Consider the following 20,958-nt stretch of genomic DNA (forward strand, 5'->3'; position numbering starts at 1 on the left):
ATTACTAATGATGATAATAATTGAACTAGGATTTTTCAAGTAAAAAAGAATAAGAGGATTCAAAATTTTTGTAACTTTAAATGTAAATAGACTAAAGATCAAATTTTGTAAAAGTAGAGGGACTAATAGCGTATTTTAGTTTTGTTCCTAAACCAACTCAATTTCTTTGGAAATATCTTCCCCTTTCTCCCATATTTTTGACAAACACAGCCAACTTTCATAGAGATTAGATTCTTATGCTTGACTTTTAATCCATGTTTATTGATGTTTTTAATAAGAAAAATGGGTATACATAGGAGAGTTGATTTATTGCTTTAATAATATGCATGACTTCAGGGCATCTAGGGTTGATAGGACCTTGAACTCTTAAAATTGAATTTTTTTATTCAAGTTTTTTATAATTTATAAGATTTTAAATTAATAATAAAATTACATTTTAATTTTCAAAAGATAAAAATATTATCTAATTATTTAAAATTATAAAAATATAAACTAATAAAATGATTAAATTATATTTTTACTATCATAAAAATTTATAATTTAATTTAGATAAAAAAATTAACTTTGCTTTTACCCTCTTTAAATCGTTTTTTAAAATCTGCCACGGAAGACTTGCTGTTTCTAAGAGTCAACATAATTGTTTGCTGAATTTGACACAATTATTGTAGGTTTTGTGTGTACGGCTTCTTGGATCAATGTCACACAAATGATGCATGCAATGCAACCTTTTTTTTCACGTTGAATATTCTTTTAAAGACAACATTATATATTGATGATTATCACAAGCAGGTGGCCGATATATATCTCTATATCTATTATTTATAGATAATTGTGCTGACGCCATTTCAGGTGAATTAAATTTTAGTAGGGACTCAAATTTATCTCAATGAGAAGGCAATTTTTATCTCAATTTTATAAACAATTATACAACGATGACAATATCTTCTTCTAATCGGTCACTTTTATCAGCTACAGTTTTGCATCACATAACTTGCAATTCCCCATGTGACGGTGCAATGCCGACGGCAACACAGTAACTGTAGGAGTTTGGATATTTAGGGGCACGGGTTAAGAACTACACTGTTAATATATCATTTAGTATTCTCAAATCAAAAGATATTATATGATTAAAGAATGTTTGACATGTATGTCTTGGTAAAAGAAAATGTAAGTGTATAATTGGAATTAAAAGGTTTAAGTGTGAAATTGATTATGAAAAATGTAGTGAGATAAAATTGTGTAAAATATCTTACGGATATTTCTTTTTTTTCTCATTCTTACCTTTGAGAGAAGAGATGAGTGTCACATTAACTAGTGTAGTGCAAATTTCGAGGTAATAAGGAAGGGAGAAGGGAGAAGGGAGAAGGGAGAAGTTTGTTGGAATGTGGAGAGAAGGGTAAGATATTTTTCCAAAAAAACTTCTAATTTTTTCACATTTTAGAGAATAGTTTACTGCGAGAATTTATTTTCCACCAAATAAACATGAGAAAACAATGAAAATATTTTTTGTAAAATTTTTTATAGATAAACAAACAAACCCTAAGTATCAAATTGAAAAATTAAATGCCAAAAATTTAGATACTAAATTAAATATTAAAATAAAACTTATATATCAAATAATATATTAATTGAAATTTAGAAAAAATTTATTAGATATAAAAAAAAAGAGCTTAATGGCTTTGTCAAAGAGGCCCAACAGGGGTCTGAACCGGTTTTTCCAGCGATATCGGGCAAAGGCAAAAACCCAAAACGTGGATTCGTGAAGTTGAACGTTTTTTTTTTTTGAAGTTTTTAATAAATAATGGCGTCATACTACTCCCCCGTTCCGTTTCCGGTCATATTAAATAAAGTGGAAAAAGAAAATAAAACATTTTAAAGGTGAAATAAAAATAGAAAAACAGTAATTAGAAACAAGGAGGGGGCGTAAGAAAGGATGCAAGCTAACGGCGCCGATAGAGCGAAGCCAAGCCAAGACCAAAGTTAAGAAGAGTCCGTACGGCTCACGTAACGCATCAGTCGGCAGCCGGCGCATCACTGCCGTTCATCAAGAATTCATTCCCAAACATCGACGCAAACCCACTTCCGTAGACTCACTACCCTTTCTCTTTTTTGCCCTTTCTTGCCTATTCAATGCGATTTGGACAACCAACAAACCTAGTTCCTTTTATTTGAATTTTGTTTTTTTTACCCTCCATACTAATAAAAAAACTAATATACCAACACTTGTAAATTCATAAATTACAAGTAATTTTGTAATAAATTTTACAATTATATATTATTTTTAATATTTAGCTAAGAAAATTTAACCTACTAAAGAGTCAATGTTTGTTAAGAAAATTATTAATTTCTACTATTAAAAATTATTTCTATTGTATATATGATATGTCACATGTTATTATTTAATTATTTTATCAATTATGTCATATTTTATCCGTACAAATAAATAAAATTTTTAACAAAAAATTAATATATTTTTAAACTAACGTACCCATTTTAAGTAGAAAAGATAAGATAAAATTTAACTCTTATTATAAAAATTTTCATATACTTTTTAACACTTAACAAGTAATTACAGCTTACTTTATTAGTCTCCTTTAACCTAATGCCAAATATGTTAATCTCCCTTTAACCCCACCAATAAACGACACCGTACACCTAAATGCCCTTACAAAATTTTTTCAATAGAAAAAATAGAAAAAAGAAAGTTAACGGGGGCGATAAGTAAAAGCTGGTAGAAGAAGGGTATTTAGAATATTAATGAAATTAAAAAAAGAAAAGGAAAATGAAATCCGGGAAAGGATCAAAGTCAGTCAGGCAGTTTTTCGGTACGTTAGCAGGCCAGGGAAGCATCGAAAAAGGGGAAACGTCAAAAAATTGCCAACTGGACTAGTAGCCGAGCCTAAACCGATGATGACCCAAGCCACCAGCCAGCCCACCTCACGCGCTCTCTCTCTCACATATCCCCGGCGACCCTATTATTCCCTTTCCCTACTCTCACGCTCCTCTCATGTGTCGGCCGAGTCATCGCCGAACCCACCCAACCCTTGCCTCTTTTTTTCTATAACCCCCAACCCACCTTTTTCTTTTTTGTCTTTCTCCCTATCATTTAACCTAAATCAAACGCCACTCCTACCTTTGTTTTTTCAATCTCCCTTTTCCAATGGCCGATCTTACCGATTCCGTTATGCCGTCAGCTGTAATCACCCCTCCTTCAACCACACCTAACACCCGTACGTTACCTGTACGTGAGGATTGTTGGTCTGAGGAAGCTACGTCTACCCTTGTTGATGCTTGGGGTCGTCGTTATGTTGAGCTTAATCGTGGGAATCTCCGTCAGAAGGATTGGCAAGATGTGGCTGATGCTGTTAATGCTCTTCATGGTCATACTAAGAAAACCCATCGTACCGATGTGCAGTGTAAGAACCGGATTGATACCATTAAGAAAAAGTATAAGATCGAGAAAACTAGGGTGAGTTCTTCTAATGGAACCCTAACATCGTCTTGGCCTTTCTTTGAACGGTTGGATGCTCTTATTGGATCTAATTTTGCTGCTAAGAAGCTTTCGACGTCGCCTAAGATATCACCGAAGCCGTCGCCGAGGTTGTCACCCAGGATCCCGGGATCTCCTCCTGTGGCTCTTCCGCTTTTGCTTCCGTACAGGAGGACTCCTCCGGCGCCCACTGCTATTGTTGCTCTTCCCCAGAAGAGGCCAGCTGTGGACGATGGGTATTTCAAGAGGAACTATTCTGCTGTTGCTGCTGCTGCGGCTGCTGCTGCTGCGGAAAGTGATGAGGAGGAGGGTGAGGAAAGCGAGGGAGAGGAAAGTGAAGGAGAGGGAGAGGAGAGGGAAGGGATGAAGAGATTGGCAAGAGCTCTAGAAAGGTTTGGTCAAGTGTATGAAAGAGTGGAAGGGGAGAAGCTGAGGCAGATGGTTGAATTGGAGAAACAAAGAATGCAATTTGCTAAAGATTTGGAAGTGCAGAGGATGAGGATGTTTATGGATACACAGGTGCAGCTCGAAAAGATCAAGCGTGGCAAAAGATCCTCGGGTTCCAGTGGTGAGGCCTCTTCTTCCTCATAAAAAAACAGAACCATCTTTAGCTTTAAATATAGTCGCATTTGTGTTTTGATTGATGATTAGAATGTACATATTTTCATGTAATGGCTTCATTTATGCCATGCCTTATAGCTGTTCACGGCTTTTGAAAGCATCCTTTTTCTTGATTAGTTGGTTTATTGTGTTTTTGGCCACTAGATGGAATGCAATTGTAAAGGTTTTAATTTGTTGAGTTTTGTTAATGTTGATTCTTATGGGATTTACCCACATTATGTTTGGAGAGTTTATACTCTAGCATGAGAACTTAAAGATGTTCAAAGCTGTAGTGTTTAATATCGGTAATGAATCATTTTCTCAGTGTGTTGTGTGTTATGTGTGCTTTGTTTGATACATGAACTTAAAGGGAGCTGGTCAGTGGGTGTCAAAATCAGTATTGTAATTGGTAATAGAAAGGGGTAATGTTTATTCATGGAGTGTTATGCATTGGTTTGTGGTATAATTTTGGAATAAACAATGACACTTGATTCCTCAATGATCCTGTTCTTCTCCAAATGGTGTGACCTTGATGTCCCTTTTTTTTTTTATGCTTATTATGGAAGTGCTGCATTGGAATCTCTTGCACGCTTTCTTTTGAGCATAAATGGCTGTATATTTTGGCTGATTCATAGTTATACTACTGTTTTGTGTGTGTTATGTAGAACCTTGCATGAATACCTGGTCTCCCTTCATATATTCTACACAAAGTGCATTACTTGAAAGTTGCATACTTGCAATGGTTGGTATTTGATTTCAGCTTGAGGATAATGTACCAGGGCATTAAGGTTTGGGTGTTCCTTTTGATGCGAGAAATGACTTACTTGACATAAGTGACAAAATTTGCTTATCTTGTCATTGATTGGGAAAAAGGATGCAAGGAAACTTGCCTCTTATTTCTGCCTATCTTTTCTATCCTAGACTGGTTAGATAGGAGGTTGGCTCTGTTTGATAATTTGCCACTCCATGCCCCTCTAAGCCACCTGTAGTCAATTCGGAATGTTGCTTGTTCTGTTGGTTTATTGGGTTTTCCATTGTGTTAAATGTGTGCTTATAATGGCTTTAGTATCTGAAGGTATGTGTATTCGAATGTCCTGGAGTGTGCAGGTTATCTTTTAGTTGGGAGGTATGTGGAACTCTTTCACATTAAACTTATATATAGATGTATAAAGTAAGGTTGTGGTGTGGCTTAAGGTGGGTAACTTTTTCTTTCAGGCTGGTCAGGTTCAGGCTTTGTGTACTGCTAAAACTTTTTATCTGTCTAATTTATTTTCTTGGCCTGTTAGCAGAAAATGGATGTTTCTCCATTGCTGGTTTAGCTAACAGGGGTTGGCTGTCTTTACCAACAATACCATGTGTCTAGAATCATATTGATGCCCATCTAAGATTGAAGAGCTAAATATGCTTTTTAGCATTTAAAATGCTCACATATCTGTGGTGCACATAGCGCAACCTAAATGATTTGTCTATCATTTTTCCTTATAGTTAAAAATGTTAGCACTTCCTCAATCAGAAGAAGGATCCTTTTAAGCTTGCCTTATAATTATGGTCTGTGTGGTGGAGTCCTTGAGTCATTGAACAAAATGATCTGTGTGTGAGTCCTCTCTGGTACATACTTATCTATGAAAAATCTTCCCAAGTCACGTTCAAGCCTCTGTTTTTAGCATAATGGTTGTTCTATGCATCTTGCTAAGGTTTTGTTGTGTGATATTTCTGTGACAAAAATACTCAGAATGTTGTATTTTTGTTTGATGTACCCATCCTTAGATTTTGTGTACAAGGAAATGAGGGGCATTTGTGTATGTGAACTACTTTTGATTTATATATTGTATGCATCATCCTTCTGACAGTTTGTGCATTACTAAACATGAAATTTGATGTAGAGTGGATAACTAAAAGGCCCCATTTTCTATTGTTGCAGATATTTATAGCTAGCCGAGTTGGGAAGAGTTTTGACAGTGGGAAAAAGCATGAAGAACATAAATATTTGACTTTTAATACTCATCCCTTGAAAGTATATAGATATACTTATTGTAGCAGATACTGGACTCAGAACTCACAAGATAACCGGCAGTTGGCAGATAAATATTGCCTGAGGTTTTTGAAGTTCCTTTATTTTGCCTTTCGCCCTTCATTTGGGGACCACAAAAAAAAAAAAAAAAAAAACCTGAAAGTTGTAATTTAATTTGGTCCAATGTCCTTTGTTTTAGTTGTTGAGTCACCCTTAAACTAATTAGCTTTTTTTTTTTTTTTTTTTTGTAAGTTGTGTTTGTTGGTTGCAATGTAAAAGATTAGGTTGTATTCAGAAACTCTTTTGTGTTCAATATTGCTCTCTTTTGAACTCGGCTAAAATCCCCAACGTTATTCCATAGCTATATTCATGTGTCAATGTATATATACACATAATATATATATGCTTAGTCAAGAGTTAACGGGATCATACACATTTATGGGGTTAGAGTCTAAGCTTTCTTTGGCCCTAGAGTCCAAGCTTTATTTCCCCCTGTGGAGACGGCCAACCACTAGCAGCCGGTGGTTGGTCATCTCCTTTCCTTCTCCCTCTCTTGCTTCATTTGATTCCCTCTTCTATGGTTTAATAAATCCTCACGATGTTTTGATGGTCTTGGTGACTCTGTAGAATAGATCTGATGGTAGCAGTAGTAGATCTTCCGGTGTGGGTAATCTTGAGTGATTTTGTGCCGCGGGGCCTTGCCGAGTTGTTTTGGCTTGTTCTTTTTCTCTTCAGGTGTGGGATTCTGCTGAGGAGGGTTTGCTCCTGTTCTGTGCCGCTGAGAATATCTCCTGCTACAAGAAGAGAATGGGTTTTGCGGCTATGGTTGGTGGATGGAGGGGGTGGTGCCATTGCCTCCCAAAGCTGCTTTTTGTTCGGCCTCCTTGTTAGTGTTCAGGGATGGCAGTTCGATTGTTGATGCGAGCATTTGTTGTTTCTTGTCCAGTTTTTATCTTCCAATCCCTTGTTTCTGCTTTCAAGCCTCATTAACCAATTGAAATGGTGAACCTGAGGGTAAAAGGGGTGATGTACATTTACTCAACTCGTCTGCGTAAATGGCTAAAACATTGTTGCATGGTGACCATACCTCCACCATTTTTGTTGTTTAGAAGGGTTAATGACTTGGTTCGAGGGTGTTCTTTTTTCTGTTTCTTTTTGTTCACTGCCCAAATTGGGCGTTCATATGTCCATGCTTGGTTCTTTTTTCTGGTTCTTTTTGTTCACTGCCCAATTGGGCGTTCATATGTCCATGCTTGGACCTTTGTTTATCTTTAATGATATGAAATCAACTTGTAATTCGTCCAAAAAGATAAATCAAAGAATTAACATTAGTGCCCTTTCAATAAAGGCACATTCAGTATAAATAGCTCACTGTAAATGATATTATTTTGTTGGAAGAGAAAGAGAAGACATGTAAAGAAGTAAGACAAAAGTAAACGTTATTAATGTTGATATATCCTTATTTTATACGTCTAAGGTCTAATTTAATATACATTATGCTGCTAAGTATAAAACTTAGATTACAAGGTGATGATATATGTAAAATAGATTTATAGCATGACAACCAACATTAAATAGGTAAAATAACCTTGTTAAGTGCCATGCCTCAATGCAACCCTTGCTTTAAACTTTCAACCTTTTTTGCCTTTTTCTGTACCTTTCCTCTCTCCCCTCTCTGCTTTTGCCTTGTCATCCTGCATCAATAATACGTATATATATAATCTTCACATTAAATTACAATTGCCTAACGTTAATTCTTGTCATACAGACACATAGCATGAAGCCAGCATAACGATCCAGTTGATAAACTTAGAAAAACATAATCAGAGGAAGGGAAAAAAAAAGAAAAAGAAATACAATATTCACATGCATTATTTAGCATTCTTATTATACCAGCTATTGTTAACTGCTAACTAAAAATATAATCCAATAAAGGGTAAAAGGAAATTATACTCTGATTTTTCAAAAAAAGGAAATACATATAGGAAGCATAAAGAAAACTGGTGGATTTTTGTATTCATAAAATCCAGTATTTTCATCTAGAGTAAAAAATGAAAGGGACGATAAATAGTAGTAACTTTGTTGTGTGTTTATCTTTGATGTATTTTCGGTCAGCAAATTAGATAATAACACATCATTCAAAATTTTAAAAATAAGGCATAATAACAAATTAAGCTCTTAACGTTTACATCTTTTGTTAATTTAGTTCTTTATCTTTAGAACTAAATTTGACCTTCAACATTATTAAAAAATTAATGTTTTAGTCAATATTTCTATTAAAAGAAGTAATTAAACTTTTTAAAAAGGTTAATGGTTAAAATTAGTTAAAAAATAATCAAATTGATAAAAGATATAAATACTAAAAACTAAATTTATCATTATACCTAAAAATTTATTCACTTACACATACGGAATACATTTAAGAAATTGAAAAAACTTAACAAAGAAAGAAGTGAGACATGGCATAGTTTCTCTTGAGTCTATTTGTGAAATTAACCTTGACAATATGATTATGAATGGATGATATCTCCCACTAGATAGCTATGAAAAATGTAGTTTATAAATAAATTTTTGATAGAATAATAATTTTGAACACGGCTAAATTTATATTAAATATAGTTAATTGGACACAAAATTACGCCGACTGCTCTAAAATTATGACTCTCGTTTTAATTGGTTTCTAAACTTTAAACACACTAATTATATTTTTAAAATTTTTGAGGTTATATCAATCGAGTTCATTTATTATTATTATTTTTTTGTTAAATAACACATCAAGTCTTTTGTGGCATAGTTTAAAATGAAAAATTCAAAGAAAAATAAAACATTAAAATGAAAAATTAAAAGAAAAGTAAAATGTTTTAGTAACCGAAAGACTTAATTAGTATAACCTTAATAGTTTGGGGATGTAATTAGAATATTCTGAAATTTGAGAACCAATTTAAAATGAGGAGCATGGTTTATGGATGTTTGCTTAAATTAACTCTAATATGAAATACAGTTTAAACATAACATAAATATGTGTATCAAAATTTGTTGATGTTAACTGAATGGGAGAGATTCAGCCTAGTAGAGAAGGGAAAGTTCGCACTAGAAAGTGCAGAGAGCCTAATGGTATATTCATGAGTCCTTTCTCTCTTGGTGAGTTGGAGCCTATATCTACATATTATCAAATAGGTGTATCCTAATTGAAAGTTATTAAGATAAGTCATAGGGTCTTTCTGACACATGTAATGTGTACCCCTTAAGTTACACGTCGCCTCACTGAATCTTTATAATCTGCATAGTAACAAGTCAATGAGCCTTACAAGTAAAGAATGAGGCATGGCGGGGTCTTTGTCATTGGTAAGACAATGGACCTGGGTAGGATGGAAAATCGTTATATGTCTCACCTTGCTTCATTTTGCTCTACTAAGGATCTCGTCAAGTGTCTATTTCAATGATAAAGAACCCAGATGCCTTGTTTACCACTTATAAGACTCACCAACTTGACATCATGCAAACTATAAAAGCTTGATCAAGTGATTCACATGTAAGTAAAATCACATAACTCATCTCAATAATTATAAAATACAACACTTATCTAAGAATTTGTATCTATAAAAACACCTCCTTGTATGAACCTTTCATTCTCTACCAAATTCCATCTCTCCTCTTATTGGTGTCTCTCCCACTCACTTAACACCAACAAAATGTATATAACATTAATTAGTTTAATAGAAACTTATATCATACTTTATACCTGATAACATAAATTTTAGGTAGACAAAATCATTTGACTTAATGAAAATGAAATTTCACCTATCAAACACAATCTCACTACTACCTTGTCAAAGTATAAGCCAGATTCATCCATCATTGAATTAAAAATTTATACGTAATGCATTGCTTGCTACCCCAATATATCCTTCCATGTGCCTTTCATTAATTAATTTATAAATAAGCAATCAAAGAACAAATTATTTTAATTTCTAACCTACAATTAGAGAGGAAAAAAAAATAGTGTATAAATTGGTGTAATATGTTTCTATAATCAAATTTTAGTGAGAGGTATGATCATTATAATATGAACATGGGCATTCATGGGGAGCATAAAATCAAACAGAATCAGAAAGGAGCCAAAAGAAAAGAAAGGGGGGAAAAGTAAAGAAGAGAGAAATATTTAATTAGAAAACCACAAAAAACAAAATATTATTAATATTATTATTATTATTATTTTGCATGATATGAAGAGAGAGAAAGAAAGAAAAACAAAGAGAGGGTGTGATCTTTCTCCTTTCAATTATGGCATGTAATAGTAAGAGTATGGCTGAAAAGTTTACAAGTAAAATTATAATAGTTTATAATGATTTATTTTCTGAATTTGTATAATTTCATCAAATGTATTAAGTGATTGTAATTTTGATGAAAAATACTAAAAGGGTTAACGATGAAATTATTAAATAAATAAATTTAATTTTTATGATTAAATCTTAAATTTTATTGGAATTAAAGAATAAGCTTATTGTAAAAATTTCTATGTATAAACTCGTGAGTTTGGAACTAGGGTTTTGCACTCTGCAGTAAAGAGTACTTTAGGGTTTTTATCTTATGTTCTTTTGGTTCTAAGATACAATATTTAATGTTGTTAATTTCCAACTACATATTTTTCATATAATCATTCAATCAATCTAAATATTCTCTTTAATTTATATTTTAATGAAATTAACTTAGATTTGCAGACAAAAATAAGAAAAAAAAATTACCATAATTTGTTTTGAAGATGGGCAAAGCTATGGAGCTAAGAAGGCAATTGCTTGGATGATGATTTAGCCTCTTCATCGACGTTATTGGGTTTAATTTGATGCTTCCTTTTCTTCTTCTTCTTATATGGGATCCCTCTAGCTTTAGCTTGACACTCCCTTACTTCACGCAAATAAACCCGAATTGCTCCATTTCCAAAAGGGTTAGTCTCCGGTGATCCACCGTGCTCTTCATAAGCAGCTCTTAACCGTCCGATCAGTGCATCGAGGCTTCCCCAAGCTTGTCTTAAAGGACAAGTACAAGGAGCAGGCGGGTCAGGTTGTCCAAAGAAGACACAACCATGTAGGTGAACTTTAGTTTTCCCGAACTGATCAAGATACCTTAAGAAATCAAGCACATGGTTACAGTTACACTGTGATAGTGGAACCGGTGGTCTCTGGTTCTTTAAATATTGACCGAAAGTGTTCCAGTCTCGCCGTTTCTGCGACTCATATCGACTCAAAGGTGCCGGCTGTGGCTGCTGCTGGTGGTTACCGGAGGATCGTGAAGACCCTTCAGCAGAATCTTTTGCTACACCATCTGACATGATTTTTTGGTTCTTTGTCTGAACACTTGGGGTATTTTAATTTTAAAAAACAAAAAACAAAAAAAGAAAGTGAAAAAAATGGGATAGTGCAGTGGAGAGAAAGATGAAAATCACATCTTTGGGGGGTCTAAATGAGGGGACATATTATGGGCCATCTATGAAGGTGCTTTTGTTATCTTTTTCTTTTTCTGATTCACCCTATTTGCACTAATAAATAGTTTTTTAATGCAATGCATAATTACAATTATTGTATGCCAATGCCAATGCCAATGCCACTGCCATTGCCATCATCTCTACAATCATTATCATCATCATCATCATCATCACACGTTTTCATTACGGCTTTTTGATGACTTGTTGCTTGGTTCAAAGTAAGAAAATTGAAAGTAAAACTAGGGTTAACCACCGTAACTAAACGCTTTTTTAGTGGGTTAACATTTTTTTTCAAAGAAAGAAAAAGTGGGTGGCGTTTGACTCAGTAAGAAAAGAAATTGGATCAAATTGGAGAGTCCAGAAGAAACTAAACATTGTTTTCCACAAGAAAATTATTACAACTATGATATATATACCCATCTGGACTATAACCACTATATAAATGAAGTAATAATGACTGATATATAATACTGGATTTGTATATTTTAGTGCTATTTACTTATATAATTTAATTTATCAAAAGAATAAAAGTTTAAGTGTGTATTATTTTTCGATTTAAGGATTTGAAGATATAAATAAAGACAATACGACTATAAGTGTAAGACAAGTAAAAATATATATTCGATCAATTATAATGTAGAATCCGTCTAATATAATACACAATGTATGATGAATCAAGCAAAAGTCAAACTAATTTAGAAATAACCTGATAAAATTTATACAAAACATACGCACAGGATAAAAAAGACCTATACATTACAATTACAAATGATAAAACCTGAATTTATGAAATTTTAACTTTTTACTAATAGTACTAAAAATTTATTGACTTTTAGGTCAATTTTTTTTATATTATAGAATAAACATGCATGGAATTAATGATTTATATTTAATTATGATGCATATGAAGGAGTTGCGGGTCCATTTTTTTGCTTGACTAAAAGAGCTAAGGAACTAAACATCTGCAATTGGGAGTTGAAATTGGAGGCCAAGTTTGGTTTCTGATTTGAATTAAAAGGGTGTTTATGGTCTTCCAATTTTCTTTTTTCCAAGCAGATGGGGTCCAAAGGCTTCCATTTTTCTTTTATAGACAATACTGTGGTTACTATAATCTTGTGACAATATTGGTTTTCTAGGCCTACGACCTATCACCATTTAATGGTTTTAACTTAGTTGATTTGAGTTGTTGACACTTGTCATATACAAAGTATATGTCCAATTTTAGGGGGCAGGTCATTTAGATTTGTATAACTCTACTTAATACCTATCCTATCATTAGGATCCCCTTAGGGGAAGAAATACCATATTATGGAATTTGAAAGCGATTAGATGGGAGGGGCTAGTTTTAGGTAGAATTAATTTGGATGATTCCAATCATTTTAGGTTGTTTTGAGTTCAAATTTCAAATTATTTAAATTTGTGATTAAGGTTTTTTTGGGTTTTCTAAATCAAATAATTATATGTTCAATTCATTTTAATTTCTGATCAATTATAAATAAAATAAATCCGGGGACTGAAACTTGAATTAAGACCTCTTAACCTGTTAAACGATTTGTTAATTAATAGAGAAATAAGAAAGGATGAGAATGCAAAAAAAAAAGAAATTATGGTTGATATGTTTGATGCAAACATGAGAGACATGTATGGGAGATGGGGTCCAAAACCCTCAGTAAATGGTGATGTATCATCATGGTGTTGGGACTTTGGGACTATACCTTTTATAACATTGTTCCGCATTTATAATTTTGGTATTGAATTTAGTCTCATTCGTTCAATTCCCCCTTTTTTGCATACCACTGAAGTGGCAAAAAAATTTAAAAGCAAATATAAAATGTGATCTATCTATCTCACTCTTATCGTTGAACACCCAAAAGCCAAAGCTGTACCATTTGGTTGAGATTTGCAGACTTAGGGTTTTTTCATAGGTGATATGTTTAATTAGCGTTAGTGTAAAATAGTAATGACATGTAATGTAAATACAGCACGTTAAAAATAAACACACAGCATATTTTACTGCACCTAAATTTGGAGTGGGAATTTTAGCTACTATTATCAATGCCAAATTTGCTTTTAGAATAGTGTTTATGATTTGATTCCAAGGGTGCATATAAAATTATTGTTATTTGGTGCCTTTAAATACTTTATATGCTTATGGTTTAAGGAAAAACACTATGCAAAAGGCATTCAAATTCTAAAAAATATATAATATATGTTACATCTTTTTGTCGTTATTGGTAGTTAATTAATAACAATGAAATTGTAAGTATTTGTTCTTTTATTAGGAATTAAATTGTATTATGTTGTTTCTATTTAGAATAAATTAATTATTATACATTAGATTAAAGATTAAATTGATTTTTTATTAAAAAAATTCATCAATTTATACTATTAAAAACCGACATGCTGATGGAATAATCAAAGGTGACACATCAAATACAGTGTATACCTCATATTGATATAAAAACTAATTTACACATTTTTAATAGAAGAAGCAAAATGTAATTTAATATCTAATTCAGGAACTTTTATAATATCTGTACATATACTTTGTAAACAAGAATCAACATACATTTGGAAGGAAAAGGGGAATCAATTAACAGTGAGAATAACATGATTAAGAGTGATTCTGAAGTAAAAAAAGTTGCTCTCTGCAATTGATTTGTGCTGAAAATGAAGGTACCTTTTGTCGGCCGGCTAGCTAATTTCATAGCTATACAGAATTGAAATTTTGTTCTTACCATGTAAATATTTGAGATTTAAAATTGAATTTACGAAAGATTTTACATTTGAAAATAAATTACATAAATTAAATAATATAATTAGGTGGCTTTTGCAAATTACACTTGCATTCAATGATATAATTGATATCTGTGCACAGTTTTTTTGCCTACCTCCAAAAGAAAAGGAGTAGGCAAGGCCAAAATGTGTGGGGGGTGGGGGGTATATCTTAGCTTGGGATTCTTTTATAAGTGGGCATGCATGAATGGTCAGGTTAGGTCAAGTCGGATATATATATAATTCTACTTAATTTGATTGTTAAAAATATTTCGAATCCAATCAATTTTAAAGTTTTTTTCAGTTTTAAGACATCATACATAATTTAAGAATGAAGTTAGAGAACCTTTTTAGGAGCCGAAATTAAATTATAATTTTTACAATAATAGAGTGACCAAAGGCATTTAATAATAGAGTAACTTAATAACTTATCTAACTGGAGTAACTAAAATTGAAAACTTATCTAACAAGAGTAGCTAAAATAATAATTTCTAAATGTGACCAAAATAGAAACATAGATAAACTCGAGTGACTAAATAAACAATTTACACTTAATTTAATTATAAGTAGATGATAGTACACTCACATTGTAAGTGAAAGATCAATAAAAAAATATATAAAATAATAATACTTTAGTTAAAATAATAAAGAAAAAGATTTAGAAAGTTTGAATATTATTCTATATCTTATCTTAAATTATATTATAATTTATTAATTTTATATAAAACAAAAATCATTCAATAATATATTATATATTATATTATTATAAAATTTGTATTTTAATATTTTTTCTAATTAAATTGATGTATAAGTTGTTGGAAACATTGGATACAGACAAAGAAAATGAAAAATCTCAAAAACGTTATTGTAACAATTTAAATATTTTTCACATTTCACGAATTTATTGATTTATTTACATTTTATTTATTCACCTATCTATTATTAGTTTATATCGTTTAATGTAATCGTTATTGTTGTTTGTAATTCATGTCAAAATTTGTCTGACATATTTATTTTATGTCAATCATTAATAACGTCATATGAAAGCAGTCTAATTAATAATATCGAGTTAGCAAATTTTGACCTAAATTTAAATGAAAAATATTAAGTACATTATTAATAGGGTTTAAAAGAGTTTTTAACCCTATGAGTAATATTTATCTAATAAAATATTAAAATAAATATTTAAAAATACATAATAAATTTTAAAATAATTTATAGAATAAAAAATATACTGTCGATATATCAATTATTAACATAATTTAAATATATTAAATTTGAATCCACTAGCATTTTATATATTTATTTTCTGATACGTTGAACGCTATTGGTGTCTGGAAATATTGGAAATGAAATTCCCGAAACAGGACTGGTGAGAGAGGGACATGATTGAGGGAATTTGCAGTGTTTAGTCATTCAAAAGAAAAAGCTTCCTACTCTAAAGAATAGAAGAAGATGATATGCTGCACTTCAGCTATCAATATTATTATTTACTATTTATTATTGTTAGAATATTGCTTTAATTATTTAACCCCAAATACCAACAATTTCACGTGAATTGGGGCCCTTATTTTCTACAATTGTCTTCGAGTGAATCTTGAAGATGATCGACGACCCATCAATATAACTATTCCGAAACAGTAATTTTGGATGGAGGTTTCTATCTAGGACGATGTATTTAGTTTTTATTTTATTTTATGTTATAGTATTATTATAATATTTAATATTATTGTCATAGTTATTTTTATATTTATAAGAATATGAATACGGCTTGTTAATGCGAATAAAAATAATAATATTTTATAACATATTAAGATATCATATTTGAATACACCTTAATTATCTTGAAGGGTACCAAATTATTTTTAATTTTATACTAATGAGTTTATAAAAATTAAAAAATTATATAAATAATTTTTTATTTTTAAAAGACCAAAACCACTACAAGCTCCGGTCTTCGTCCATGATTCAAGGGCTCGTTTTCCTATCTAATTTTAAATTTTAAGCTTTGGTTGAAAGCAAATCATATTCAAATTTCAGCCCAAAGTGAATTAGGGGAGGAAATTTAAGATCCCATGTTAAACCAATGGTGGGCTTCCTTGGGTTTGTATATATCATTTTCCAAGCATAATTTAACTCAAAAATTTCAAATTCGTGGCTTACATTATTATTGGATAAAGATAATCAACCAAGATTTGATTGTTTAATATTATAAATTCATTTCCTTCCTATTTTATTAGAACAGTGAAATCTACTTAGGCATCTTGATGTAAGCAACATGAGCAAGATTGGTCACCTTGACCAGAGTACCAAGCTCAGGAACCAGCAAACATTTGGAGGATTCCTCCTTGTAGAAGAACCCTAAGCACCCACAATCATTGCTGCATTTGACCCTACAATCATTCAATTTCATGGGGCCATCTCCTTCTGTATATCCGTTGGTGAAATGCTCAACACCCACGACTTTGTAATAATCCACGTTTTCACCACCACCTTTACATGGCGACAATACCGGCGGAGCACAGCTTTTGCTCCACCCCATCAAACCCTTTGGCTTTGGACATGCCACGCATTGATTGTCCTCACAAATTCCTAGTGAACCGCACTTCCTTGGTAGGTTGCATAGGCTTTCATAATCATCACCATCAAAGAGTTTAAACGTGTTCTCCCAAGTTCCCCATTCAACATTTTCATTGAATGTGTAGATTTTAAGGTTACCATCCGGCTCCACTCGAAGTATGGAATATGTGCTATTGTATTTAGGCCTTGACAAAATGTAGGTTCCTGAACTAGTAGAGCCTTTCATATCAAATGTGAACCCCAGCTCGTAAGCATAAGCTTGTTCGGTCTCTGGTGAGCAGTAAAATTTGAGATTTGCCAAGGAACAATGCCCATTCCCAAACTCATAGGACCTGTAATAGAGCAAAGGCAATGGTGAATTCTTGGTTTTGTAGTACATCTTTAAAAACCTTTGCTCCATAACAAAGCTGTAAGGTCCTTCGGAGCCATCGGTAATAGACGTGCGGCTAACCAGCTTGCTTGGACCATTGGATCTCAGGGTTTGGCCTACTAAAAGTGTATCTGTTGGGTGGTCAAAACTCTGCCAAATAAATTTGCCTTTCTTATCGTACAAAACCAAGTTACCGTTTTGTTGTATTTTCAATCCCACCACACCCTTGTTGGCTGTGCCCGTTTGCCATGCCACAGTACCATCAGCATCAGCTAGCACTAGATTTCCATTAGACCCAAAAGTTAAAGTGGCGTTTTCACGAACAGGCCTTCCTCGGTTGGCATCCCAGACCCACCGCATTAAGGACTCGGACCGGCGACTGCCCATTCTTAGTCCTAAAGTGAAAGCATTAGGAGTGGTGTTATAAAAGCATAATTGGAATGGTAATAAGAAAATGGGTAGGGCACGATAGTCTGCAAAATACTCAACACTTAATTCTCCTGTTTCACCCTCGTTTATGTACTTGAAAGTCCTTGAGGGTGGAACAGTGGCATTGGCAACATTCAAAGAACAGAAGAGTAAAAAGAAAATAGTGATTAACGAAAGTGAAGAATTAGGTAAAGAGCAAGGCATTTTGTTGATTTGTGGATAACATTTTTGGAAAAATGATGGTGAATTTATAGTGTAAGTCTTGATTTAATTCTATGAGCTTAAAACTGATGTGCAGTGCAGTTCCCTTTTGATGGTTGCTCAACAATCATCATTACGTGTACACCATCTTTGACCCACCTCTCATTTGATCTTTTCCATATTACTTTCATTAATTAGCTCCTTGTTCTTTGCCAACAGCAATTTTCTTTTCCAATTCACGTTTATTTATGATCTAATATTTTTAATTTTCTACTTTGACTTATAAGTTTCTATTACCGGTAAATCCATTTGTTGGATTCCAATTCGTATGCAGCATTTCAACTTTGACGTACTTGGGAAATAACAAAGTACTGCATGGGATTATGTTGTACTATTTTTGGGTCTTTCCATATTTAGAAGACCTAGTTGTTTGTTTTGAGAGATAGTGGAATCGGTTTTTGACTTTGGTATTAGACTTTTTATTATATTTTATAGAATTGTGGGTAAGGAAAAGGTTTTTTTTTTTTTAATTCTTTTTATGATTATATATCTTGACACTTATGGTGGTGAGGGGCAAACGTAGAAATTATTTTAGGAGAGGTGAGAGTTAAATTATAAAACTTTTGAAAAATTAAAATGTAGTTTTATTATATATTAATTTATAATTTTATTATTTTTGAAGAGATTAAATATTTTTTTCATATTGGGGTCAAAGTATAATTTTATTATAGATCAATTTGTAATTTTACTATTTTTACAAATGGTTGTATGAAACTGTAATTCCACATCATCCCTATCCATTTTCAATAGGTGAATGACAAATTAATTTTTTTCTCGAGTTTTAACATTTTTAGTTGAATTAGAAAGAGATAGATATGACGTGGAACCACAGTTTATACAGGTCATTCTTCCTACTACCCCTAGTTTCGCTTTGGGTCAAATTCCTTTATTTTTGTTGAATGACATGTGCAAAATCTATTCTCTAATCTTTGGTAATGATGAAAAGATAATGTGATAAATATAGAAACTATACATGAACTTTGATTCAATGTGCAATGACATACACAAACTTTGATTTTGTACGGTTTCATACATAAAATTTTGATTTGATTCAATTTTCACAAATTACTAATGATATTATCGAATTAGCACCATTTTAGATTGATATATTGCATACAAAAACAATTATATTAATCCAATATAAAAATAAATTATATATTCATTTATTTAAATGCGTACATATGTATTCATCTCTTTAAATGTGTACAATTGAATCATAATCAAAGTTTTATGTATACATATGAGCCACAATTTAAGTTTCATGTGTATAATTGCACCAAATTAAATTTCATGTATCAAATTGTTCATTGAACTAAAATTCATGTACAAATTTGATATTTATCCCAAAGATAATACCATGAACTTGATACCAGTGTTTGTCGAGGTCTTGACAAATACTTTTCAGGATTTCTTTCTAAATCTTGTACCTTGCAAGTATGAAAAGATGGGTCATGTGATGGAACAAGAACTTAAAATGTTATTGGTGTCGAGCTCATTATTATTATTTAACAAAAAAGATGATAACTATGAGTGTTGACTTTAAGCTAGGCGATGCCTTTCCTCTATCTTATAAATTCTAAAGTTTTATAGTAAAGGAAATGTAAAAAATCATACAAAATTCAAATCATTCTCAAAATTTTCACATTCGTAATCCTACTGCAAAAATTATAATACATGTAAAGGTTTCATAACTCAATTAATCAATTAAGTATTCATTTTTCATAATACATAAATCAGTAGTATTGTAGATGTAATTAGTTTTTGTAGACAATCTTGCATTATTATTGTGTTTATGAAACATTGAAAGTAAATTTCTAAGTTTGTTGGGAGATAATTAATGTCATCTTATTAATGTTTTCTAGTTCTTGAATATATTTTACATATGGTATAAGTAAGTTGTGCTTTTGTGTATGATTGTCGATGTATAGTAATTTAATGTTAAACTTATTTGAATCATTGTTACTAAAATATGTTGAAACTGTTATAATTGCTTTGTTATTATTGGTATTACATCTATTGAATATGTTCTACATATGTTATAAGAAAGTTATGTTGTAAGTTAATAATGAGGTTGTTGGAATCATTATTGTTAAGAATCGTTCAAAATGTTAGAGTTTTTGTTTTTGGTAATATTTGGAATATATCATTTAGCAGCCTTCAGATAGTATATCGATTCTTGGAACAAATTCATTTGAATAGAGACATGTATTCGGTTGATGATAAAGTCATATTCCAGCCTAACACGATGTTCAACATGACTTTTAAGAGTGATGTTTACTTGAACAACATGAAAAGGAAGATCCTAAGAAAAATCTAGGCTGGTAGTACTAAGTGCATCTCTATCATGAAGTATAAATTTTGAGGTCTACTAGAAGGGGGTGTATATATATTGCGGTGGATCTCAATGAAAATTATGATATTGAAGCAATGGTGTTTGGGCACTGAGAAACAAGGATGTTGTTATGGAGTTGTTGGTGGAAGTTAAAAATATGTTTAATATTGGATACGGGGTTTCAAATCACGCAAGCGCATTGGTTATCGCAATACATACATATCGACCAAACATTCCATCACTATTGGACAATTCAGGTCCTTTCAATATTACCATACTTTGAGCTCCACAATGTTAGAGAAGTTTAAAAAATCGAAAATTCTCGACACCTATCCCACTTACTATACTTAAGGTCCTCGATGTCAGAGATTCCCTCAATGTCGAATATTTAAAGTCTTTATATAAAATTGTACTCAAGAGTCAACTATGTTGGATATTCATAAGTTGTAAGATAGGATGCTACATATGTCATTGTCCGGACTAGCTCCAAGGGTCGAACCATATCATTTGGAGATTCTTAATACTAATGATAGGGGATATTCTCCAAGAAATATAGTCCAAGAGGAACCTTAATTGTAACGACCTGGTTTCTAGTGGTGCTGAAAATTACGGGTTCGAGACCTCATTT

General features: G+C 32.1%; 3 protein-coding genes across 3 annotated transcripts; 1 reads left to right on the forward strand and 2 right to left on the reverse strand.

The window, feature by feature from the left end:
* The first annotated feature begins 2,710 nt into the window (after positions 1-2,710).
* Positions 2,711-7,465, forward strand: LOC108489491 (trihelix transcription factor ENAP1). Its single transcript, XM_017794082.2, has 2 exons — positions 2,711-4,058; positions 6,012-7,465. Exons 1-2 carry the CDS (start codon positions 3,161-3,163, stop codon positions 6,023-6,025), a joined length of 912 nt encoding a protein of 303 aa, XP_017649571.1. The 5' UTR covers positions 2,711-3,160; the 3' UTR covers positions 6,026-7,465.
* A 58-nt stretch (positions 7,466-7,523) lies between these two features.
* LOC108489492 (protein LIGHT-DEPENDENT SHORT HYPOCOTYLS 10) lies at positions 7,524-11,601 on the reverse strand. Its single transcript, XM_017794083.2, has 2 exons — positions 10,847-11,601; positions 7,524-7,795 (listed from the first exon to the last, which is right to left on the reverse strand). The coding sequence occupies exon 1, from the start codon at positions 11,428-11,430 to the stop codon at positions 10,882-10,884; it is 549 nt and encodes a 182-aa protein (XP_017649572.1). The 5' UTR covers positions 11,431-11,601; the 3' UTR covers positions 7,524-7,795; positions 10,847-10,881.
* Positions 11,602-16,502: 4,901 nt separating this feature from the next.
* LOC108488715 (epidermis-specific secreted glycoprotein EP1-like) lies at positions 16,503-17,952 on the reverse strand. The gene has a single exon (XM_017793005.2). It carries the CDS (start codon positions 17,939-17,941, stop codon positions 16,610-16,612), a length of 1,332 nt encoding a protein of 443 aa, XP_017648494.1. The 5' UTR covers positions 17,942-17,952; the 3' UTR covers positions 16,503-16,609.
* Between the last annotated feature and the right edge of the window lie 3,006 nt (positions 17,953-20,958).

Source organism: Gossypium arboreum, chromosome 10 (genome assembly GCF_025698485.1).
Source record: "Gossypium arboreum isolate Shixiya-1 chromosome 10, ASM2569848v2, whole genome shotgun sequence".
In the NCBI taxonomy this organism is placed as follows: domain Eukaryota; kingdom Viridiplantae; phylum Streptophyta; class Magnoliopsida; order Malvales; family Malvaceae; genus Gossypium; species Gossypium arboreum.

Excerpts from the sequence above, each read along its gene's own strand:
- LOC108488715 (XM_017793005.2), bottom strand. The coding sequence starts at position 17,941 with ATGCCTTGCTCTTTACCTAATTCTTCACTTTCGTTAATCACTATTTTC.
- LOC108489492 (XM_017794083.2), bottom strand. The coding sequence starts at position 11,430 with ATGTCAGATGGTGTAGCAAAAGATTCTGCTGAAGGGTCTTCACGATCC.
- LOC108489491 (XM_017794082.2), top strand. The coding sequence starts at position 3,161 with ATGGCCGATCTTACCGATTCCGTTATGCCGTCAGCTGTAATCACCCCT.